Below are 10,042 nucleotides of genomic sequence, written 5' to 3'. Positions count from 1 at the left end.
ACACCCTAAAGAATTCATTGGGTAAATTTGATGACATATGGGAACCTTGGATTGTGTTTAATAATGCATAGATGTTGGAGTATGCTGTCTCATCTTTGGATATGAGGCCTTAGTGATTTGTATTCTGCTAACTTCCTCCTCCTTCCCTTCCCCCCTCCCTTGTAGTTGTCACGTTTTTGTTTGTTTGTTCATGTGGTGCAACAAAGATTTTTTATAAGTTTATTCAATGCTCAATGGCAGTATGCTACAGCTCTCTTTTATGTCCCATTCCTTCTACTAATGTCTCGCCATGTTTGTTGTGGTAAATATTTATTTGCATCTGAAGTGTTTTCCATACCCTTTATGCATGGACGAGATGGATAATTCTGTTTAGACATTTCTGCAGAGCAAATTGTTTGATTGTTGGCGCACACACAATGTGTTCTTTTTCTTGTTATGATTTATGTTTTTATTGTTTTTCTTTCTTTGTCTTTTTCTATGGAAAAAATTTTGTGTTGTATAAATTAAAATCCAATAAAAATATTGAAATACAAAATAAGATAATAAGTAGCCATTAATAGACATTAACAAAACCACATTTTGCTTCAATTTTCACATTCGCTAAAGCTGGTTCTTCCACTGTCAACCTGGAGAAAGCCCCAGCCTGTGGGTAGACAGGAAAGTAACTAAGATTACATTGTCATGTTGTTTTCAATCACTCTGCTTCCTGTTTATATCAGCTTCAAAAAAAATACTATAATGGTCTTAGGTTTTAATTTTATCCTGTATTACAACAGCTTTCATGCTGAGGTACTGTAATTCCTAATGTAACAGTTCTCCCTCCATCCCTTCAAAAGCTGCTGTGAAAATCCATACTGGATAGTAAACATTTGAAGATAGAAGTATTCTAGCCAATGGAAAAGGAGGCATGAACAGAATCAAAATTTAGTAGATTTTTATACAGGGTTTTCACAGCTGCTGTCTATGGATTGCTGGAGATTTGTGACATGAGAGAGGAAGCAATAAGGAATACACAGAAGTCTGGTAAGGTGGATAGAAAAAACTGTTTGAGACGCTTCATGCTTGATTAGTAATAGGTAGATATTTGCACACTGGACTGTGCACATCACTCATGCTGCTCAGAACTAAAAGGCCCTAGCTGCCCATTTTCCCATTGGCTGGGATGTGAACTGTTCAAAGACTGAAAGCAGTTGCTAGCCTTACTTGCTCCATCTCCTTTGTTTTGTGAGTAAATTACTAGGCTGCATTTGCTAGTGCTTCTCACCTCGTGGCTTACATTTGACCAGGAGACTGAGAAAATTATTTTTTGCCTTCTTAAGTGCTTGTGTGTCACTATACACTTTGCTTGTTTTTATATTCTAACAATTATAAGGTAAACGTGTGGTAGAACTAACAGTTCCGAGTTCAGAGTGCAGCGGGGGACCAGCTATTTGATAAATTTATCCTATACCTAGACGTAAGTGCCTTCACCTAATTGTAATACAACTCACAATGTATTCCAAATCCCGAACTATCAATTTAGTAATCTTGTATTATTCCTATAGGTATCTCTTTATAGGATTGTTTGATCCAGTGGAAATATTCTTTTATGAATTTATTACCCTTGTAACCTTTTTGTAAGTATCAGCAAACTATCTTTAAACAAATGATTTGTTCTACCAACCTATATAATAATACAGCACCTTTCCTTAGCCAAATTTGAACACCCAATGTTTTTGCAATCTCCTATTACAATTACACTATTACTCCTATTACCATTTTACCTACCTTGTAATACCTACTATGTGTGGTATTGTTTTAGGATCAACTTGTAGTCATAAAACTACAGCAACATTTTAATATGTTGAGACCCAACATCAAACTATTATGTAATCTTTATAGCATTACTTATATATCTTTTGAGTATGTATGTATGGTATGTATGTTATGTGTTTGATTTGTTTGTATGTTATATGTCTCGAGCCCCCGAGATTGATGGATTAACCACAACAGGATCACTACCTATATCGCTTTGTTTATACAGAAATTAAAAGTGTTCTCTTTAGTGTAAAAAAAAAAAAAAAAAAAAAAAAAAAAAAACGTTCTTCACGCAGCATGTCACTAATGCAATAGGGTAACTAAAAGGGGGGTCTTATCACACTTATGCTGAATTCAACATGTACTATTTGTACCTGTTTTGTAGTTTGCCTTGAATATGATTTAGCCGGAAAAAAACATTTTTTTGTTTCTTTCTTTATTATCTGTGGGAGTCTGAATAATCCTTTAGGCTTAATTTTACCTCAGCACAGCAGAAATTGGTGGAAGTAGAAGTGAGTTTTAATGGAGAATCCTTTATTTTAGCATACCAGCTGTTTTATAACATTTTATCTTCCTTCTAAATATGTGGTGTTTCTATTCATTTCTGTCACTGCACTAAATTGAATTACCACCAATCTGCCTGTGTATAGTTTGTAGTTAAGAAATGACTTTTCTTGACACAACTCTTTATAGTAAACCATTTATGTGCATTTCATTTAACAAGAACAATAAATAAAAAAAAACTCATATTACATTGTTTAATGTGTGATAGCAACTGCAGACTTAACTGGATAAGACTGTTCAAATTTATTTAAAAAAGGGAAAAGCACTAAAAGTAAATATGATATACAGATATATATATAATGAACACAGTTTAAAATGTGTAGGCAGCACTCTTTTTAAATATAAAATGAAAACTTAACACAGTGTACAGTTTGATCTGAGTACATATTTATTTGATAAATATAAGGTGGACACAACTAACTACATACAATTTTTGCAAGACTAAAAAGCACAATTACGTTATTTTTGAACATTTTATGCCTTCACTGCCAAAGATGACTTTTCTGTGGCAGTGAAGGGGATACAAATATGAATGATTAAATTGTACATACAATGTACAGACAAAATACAGTGGCCCTTTTGTATGTTTTTTAACAGATTGTACCATAGTTTTGTGATTTCCCTATCTGATCATTGTAATATCAAAAATTGTACAAAGAGAATTTGGTTACAATCTTTTCTGATTTTTTTCCCCCATAATCCACTATTATCTTCATTGTGTGTATGTTTCTGTGTGTTTTACATGTAGCACCTTTAAAATACACAGGACTATGCATGTCAGCTAAAATATTACATGTACATAATTAAAACTAAAGAAAAGATGTCATTTGTCTTCACAAAGGGTCAGAGTATTATACAGGAGTGGAAACAATGTTGTGGTATCACACAAAATGCACCCAGACCCATCAAGTTGCCCCCACCCATCCCCCAAATGTAGGATCATTTTTGCGTGGATGGAAACACAGGGTTTTTTTCTTGTTTTATTTATTTTTTTTAATTAATTTTTTCTGTTTTTATTTTTTTTTGATCATTTTCTACCTTTTTTTTGCAAAATAAAAAACAAACAAATGCACATTCCCAGGAAAATGAATGTGTCTGTGTTTATGTCTCTACTGCTCATATACATTATTTACATAGGGTCTGTGAAGTCCATTCACCCTTTACAATCCGAAAGGGCTAAGCGAAAGCTGGCAATGCTATAATCCCTTTTCCCCACTTTACTGCCAATGGGTTACCTAGATTTCAGCTAAAACCTTGTTCTGACAGCCTTTTCTGATATTGTTTAATATTGTACTGCTGCCCACTCTAACATGGTAAAATCAGATTTTCTAAATTTTTTGGGGGGGCTAGATAAAATATTTTTGGTACAAAATAAAAGTAATTTGGATCATAAACTGATACAATTTCTTTTCTTTACTGGAATATTTTGGTATACTAATAATGACTGAAAGCCTACCTAAGCCAAACACATGCAAGATGACTTAGACCAAGATAAATGTCGTGTTGGTCTCAGGCAAAGGCAAGCATGTGCGCAGTTTCATCAATCAGCTCTGGGGGATTGATGAATGACTGCTGCTTTTTGTTTTTTTTGTTTTACTATAAAGGGGAGCACATAGATTAGCATAGAACAAAGTTGAGTGTACAGCACTAGTTCATTCTTCATCACTGGAGAGTGATTTTCAAACCCCCTGCTAAAAATGGCACACACAAGATATCAGGATGATAATGTTAAATTTCGAGGACCTTTTGGCCTCAGTGAGCATTAAGGAGCAAAATTCTAACACTCTACTACGATGTGTCTAGTGCAAATATAGTTCAGCTGAGTTCAGTGAAATACGGGGCAGTTTAACTTTAAAACTGTTGGGGAAAATATCTCAGTGTAAAAAGGGCTATTAGACACAGGCCTTGAAGCCTTGTTTTGTTTCTGGGGATAAGTAAAAGTAAAATGTTAATAGAACAAGTCTGATTAGGCTCTTTGAAATGACAGTCGTCATTTAAAATGCTGAAGGGATTGAGAGCTGGTATTGAAAGCAACAGAGCATTTCCTACACAATTAGGTTGGGCTGCAGCTGTCATGTAGACAATGCATACTGAGCTAACAGTGTCTCCTTCCCAGACAGCAACACCTTCACTTTCTTGCAGCTTGTTATATACCATCATATTACCTCTATGGTATTTTAAGATTGGATCCAGAGCATAAATTATTGCATACACAGCTGCACAAAATGAAGTTAAAGAAAAGGAGAGATGTGTCACAAACTTGGCAAGAAAAAAAACTGTATGGTAACAAACTAGGTTATGGGCAAGACATAATTCTAAAATATCTGAACATATTTACAATATTTCCTTTAAAATGATTTGCATATGAACAGCGCTGTGTGCTGCTATCTTACCTTGCTAAGGATACAGAGAGCTTACAAAATGAAAACATTAACAGAAATAAAACGGATGCATTTATAAAAAAAGAAAAAAAAATACCAACATTTCTACACAATAAACAAACAAACAAAAAAAAACCCAAGAATTTCAAATTGCTGGATGGGAAAAACAAATGGGTACATTATTAACTCGACCCCCTCTTTTTTTTTTTTTTTTTTCCTTTTTGTTAAATAAAAAAAATGTACAAAATACAACTTTGGTGATAGAAAAAAGAAAGCAAAAGCCAACAAAATAGAATTGTTTGGTGTGTCAGTCATATCTGTACAAGAAAAAAACAGGACAAAAATAAAATTCAATATGTAAAGGACAGGATGTCATAGCTTGGAGACGCACACATACAAAATGAGCAAGAGAGAAGGAGATGTTTCCAAACAGCCAAAATGCTTGCCTTTATACCTTTCAATGCTAAAGTGGTCTGTGGAACGCTTGTTAACCCTTTAACTTACTTACAGAACAGGCCAGCAAAGGAGAAAAGCGGTGGAAACTTTAACAAAGACAAAGTAAATAACATTGATTGGCACACATGCACTTCTGTACAAATATAACAACAGTTTTACAGAAGCAAGCAGCATTAACACACCAGAAGCACAGAAACTGGGTCAGATTCATGCATTTAGACCCCCACCCCACACCTCTAGAAGGTACCTTGACCACAAGGTGGCTGGGAAAGAAGATTGCACAAATAACACACATTTTTGTTTATGTGGGTTTATATTAAAAGGGAAATGATCCCCAGGCAGGTAAAAAGGCCAGTTATTGTGTAACAGTCTTGTTGGGATTAAGCAAAATAATTAACAACAAAAACATAACCTTTAAGCTGCTTTGTTTTTAACCAACATCAATGCCCCTTCTTTTTTTGCAGCCTAAAACAAAAGATTTAAAAAAAAATGAGAACAAATCAGGCCATTTTGTCCCTTAGCTGTCTGTCACGGTCTTTGTGCAATTCTGTGCACTAGGGAAATTACTAATGTCTGATGAAAGGCCTGAGAGAAGTCTTAAAAAATGCCACAATAAAAACAGGAGGACGTGTACCCCAGCAACAAACAAAAGACGCAGTAGATCCCCAGCAGAGCTGTCCTCTATCTCAGAACTTGTTTGTGGTGTGAGCAAGATGTCCGCCCAACCTGCTCACTGCTCTGGGAACTTTGTGCTTTGTGTGCGTGTGTTTGTTCCATCTTTTTCCCAATGTCATGGTACAGTTCTTCTCCTCCAGCTGGTGTGAGACTGGTGGTGGTGTGGGAAAAGGGGATAGCACTGGGCCTCAGGAGGTGCCATACATGTCTTTTAGGATCTCCACCATCAATACTACTTCTTGTTGACTTGCTTAGTGAAAGCCTCACTTTCTAAGTTTTCCATTTATAAACCTCAGTGGGAAAAATCCAGGAAGCACCATGTGTGATGTCTGCAGGCAGCCTGAAGCCACTTGTTTGCCTTCTTGGAGTGTCACTCAAAGTGCCATCAGTCTGAGGCAAACACAAGCTTGCTGGAACGTTAGACAAGATGGACTAGGGGTGAAGGATCCAGCGCTGTGCCTGCCGTAGTGTGTCCTGATTGGTTGGATTACGGACTGGGGAATGGGGAGAAAGTTTCAGTTTTAGTTGTTCTCAAACAGTGAGAGAAGGTCATCATTGCTATTATTGGGGAGGTCTGGAGGATCCAGGTAGGATAGAAGCTCATCGGGGTTAGTTAACTCTGGAAGTAGCTGTAGAAAGAACGTAATAAGAAACTCATTAGACCATTTGTAACTATTTACTAAACATTTGCTAAAATTTGTATGTGCTCTTTTAGGCCTAACCCCCTAACACGCTGCTACAGATTCCACAGTAGGATTATTTGAGAGATGTACATTATTTTTATTTTGGTAAAGTGCTGCTCTGTGTCCAGATAGATTTGCAACCTAATTGTAATGCCCCACCCAATATTCTCCCCAGCCTCTTTTAGCTTGGCGCACCAGCCGGCACTTTTCAGTAACCACTTGGCTTTTTTTTTTAGGTGGCCACTAAAGAGTTGGGTTACTACAGGGGCTGCCACCCATTTCTTCCCACCCAGCTTAAAAAAAAATTCTGGGTTCAACACTAGACCCACCCAATACACAGAACTAAACTATTTCTACTTTATACATACACATTGGGTTACATAGCTAAAATCACACATACACATAATGAAACATACTGCAGATATGCTGGTATGTAACAGGCACAGAGGGTAATTAGCACAATATAATTCATTGTAACAAAGCTTTGAGCTCTGCATTGAGCTCCTTTAGTGGTGATATACTAAAACAACATACATTGCAGTGATCAGCAGTTAAGATGCACATAGATGTAACAAAGCTAGATTACGAAGGGTTTCCTTTTCCATACCTAATTCACTTTTATGTGAAAAGGCTGAGGAGTAAAGTTCTTAAAGAAAAATACATTTATGCAAAAACATTTATTTGGAGATGAAAGCTGGGTGAGAATGGGGGTATAAAATTAGATAAATGTATGTAAAAGCATGTTTTGCAGCCATGAAAACCCTTGCAAATATATAACTGCAAAGTTAGTACTCTTCTGTGTAAACAGGCCAGGAAAAAGCACTTGTCATATGTTCACTATTCCTTACAGCTGTAACATCCACACTGATGACAATCCGCCATTGCCACTCATGGCTGTATTACCCATTACTGTCTGTGCATATAAAAGAACCTCTTCATTGTTAGATAAAACCTTAGTTACCTCTGATAATTCAGAATCAAATTGGAGAAAGCTACAGCTAGCTCCCTAAGCAAGGTATTATCATATATGGAAAATGTTGTAACACTTTACAGCACAAAGCTCTCTGTCCATTATTTTGGCAATTTGTAGCTATGGACCGGCAGTGTTAGAATGGGGGGGTGGAGGCGTTTAACAGAGGGCGTAAGGAGAATATCCCATCAGAATTATTAGCTTAGTCTGGCACAATTAGATATTTTTGTGAGCCAACAGGGCCTACCAAATGGCTGGGTGGCTGCCTTGTAACCCAAACAGCAATTTTCTGTGGGCAAATAAATTAGATCCTTTGGAGGTTGGTTTTGGTTCTGGGGTGGGGCACTTGCACCCTGGCCACAAGGATACTGCTCTAGCTGGTTATAGATCTTATAGCACAGCAATGATTTGATTAAAAGCTGAATAAGATATTGGATGGAGCTGGTGATACTTCTGCTCCAAATCCTGCAACAGTTAATTGCTTGCATTTTTAAGGACACTGACTTTTATTTATATTTTGCCTAGCTACAAAACTAATATTCTGTGGATAGTATAAGTCACTGCCACAAAAAAAAAAAGTTTTGTGTGGTTGTGTAATAATATAGTAACAAAAGACTACAACCCAGAACATCAGTAAACCTGCATTGCATTCACAAGAAATCCGACAAGCTGCAAAAAGTTCCCAGGAGTTCTTGTTCTAATCTCCCTTCAGCTTCACCTTCACGTTATAGAAAAAGATAAACCAGCTTCATGCTCAACAGGATAACAAAGATGACAGAAACTAGAAACTCAAATATTATATTTTAATTAATTTTACAGCACTTCACTTAATCACACCTTTAAAAAATGTAAATTTAAAACAGAATGTTTTTATTTATTGACACATATGAGTTGACATTTCTATTATCATATGGGGTAAAAATATGCAACGGCAAGTTTAACATAGGAGTACACGATGAGAAGGTATTTTACAATGTACAGCATATCATGCTAATAGCTCAGGCAACAAAGAAAGCTATACAAAGAATAGACTTACATCCAGCGATGGCTCTGGCATATCAGGGGGTCCCTGTCCACCAGGTTGACCTTCTAATACCGATGAAGGGTTAAAGCCCATGTCCCCATGTCCATGGCCAGCAGACTGTGGTGGATGTCGAGGTTGAGGTGCAGGTCCACCATGATGTAAAGGCTGCCCAGGCTGGCTTCCTGGGTGAGGTGTGTGTAAGCCCTGAGGCATGGCCCCATGAGGCTGATCCGCATTTCCCACGTGAGGAATCTGCCGAGAGTATTGATAAAAATACTATGTCAATAAATTTTAAGCATGATATCCGAAAATCCTGTAAACAATGTCAGCATTACTTACAGAGTCCTGCATGGGGTGGCTTAGTGGCTTGTCCAGTGAAGACATCCCGCCAGGCATATCAGGGGGGTGTGAAAGCTGGGGCCCATGCATAAAGTCATTCATTGATGTGCCCCCAGGTGCTCCATGAGGAAAGTCAAAGTTGCCATGACCCTGATAACTGTTACCTAAAATGAACGAAGATATAAAAAAAAGTCATTAATTTTTCTGCTTGTGCTGCTGCTGCAGTTATTGTTGGCCTAAACATCATAAGTATATAGATATACTTATAGTATATAGTATAAGGAAGTATAAACTACTGCGAACAGCATCTCTAATAACAGGAATACTTTAACTAGAAAGGAAAAAAAAATATTTTCCATGGCGTGGGATCAGCTGGATTTTTACAATGAGCAGTCAATGGCTTAGATTGACTAGAGTCACAGGTTACAAATGTACTGTATTAATTTTCTTTTAAATCAACCAAAAAAGATACAAAGCAAGAAAATGCCGTGTTGCAGACAAGTTGATCGGATCATTTAGATTGGTTCTCATACTAGATAGTTTTGGTAAACCTCAAGTTGATTGTATAAGAAGCGTATGGTCAAATGGTATTTATGAACTGCCGGCAGATGCTTATCTTCATTCTGCCTTGTTTCAGTGTTTAGCAAATTTGCTAACATTTATTTGTATCATGCATTTAGGAGCTGCATTCGTACAAAATTTATCAATCTATAAACTAAACTGTGTACAGTATAGATATAGTCATTTCTGCATTGGGCAGGTAGCTGAAGTGATCCCGTTAGCTGCAGAACAGGGGTAGGTCTTACCTTGCCCAACATACTCATTGGAATTCCCTCCACCAGGGGGTGGTGGCATAGATGGATATGGTGAAGGGCCTGGCCCCAGAGCTGCAATCATCTCCATGACATTGGGCATGATCATCTGACTGGGACTCATAGTCTTAAACCTCTTGGAGGGAATTCCATCAGGATCATCCTTGATGTGAATCTCCGATTTAATAGGTACCGGCCGCCAGCTGCACGTGGGATCAATGGTCACTTCTTCAAACTCTGAGCTGTAAAACAAACAATATGGCATTTACTATACACAGGGATAAAATCCTGAAAAATGCATCATTTATGCCATTTCCCACTCCTAAATTCTTCTCTGTTTA

General features: G+C 37.1%; 1 protein-coding gene across 6 annotated transcripts in view; it reads right to left on the bottom strand.

The window, feature by feature from the left end:
• Positions 1 to 2,726: 2,726 nt before the first annotated feature.
• ZMIZ1 (zinc finger MIZ-type containing 1) overlaps positions 2,727 to 10,042 on the bottom strand; it is a 48,870-nt gene continuing 41,554 nt past the window's right edge. For all 6 annotated transcript variants that reach the window (XM_072425090.1, XM_072425086.1, XM_072425088.1 and 3 more), the window contains 4 exons: positions 9,696 to 9,943; positions 8,890 to 9,053; positions 8,563 to 8,802; positions 2,727 to 6,502 (listed from right to left, as the gene is read on the bottom strand). In XM_072425090.1, the coding sequence (XP_072281191.1) occupies positions 6,395 to 6,502; positions 8,563 to 8,802; positions 8,890 to 9,053; positions 9,696 to 9,943 (760 nt within the window). In that variant the 3' untranslated portion in view covers positions 2,727 to 6,394. The remainder of the gene's footprint in view (positions 6,503 to 8,562; positions 8,803 to 8,889; positions 9,054 to 9,695; positions 9,944 to 10,042) is intronic.

Source organism: Pyxicephalus adspersus, chromosome 10, assembly GCF_032062135.1.
Source record: "Pyxicephalus adspersus chromosome 10, UCB_Pads_2.0, whole genome shotgun sequence".
Taxonomy (NCBI): Eukaryota; Metazoa; Chordata; class Amphibia; order Anura; family Pyxicephalidae; genus Pyxicephalus; species Pyxicephalus adspersus.
This window is presented reverse-complemented; position numbering and strand designations above follow the sequence as displayed.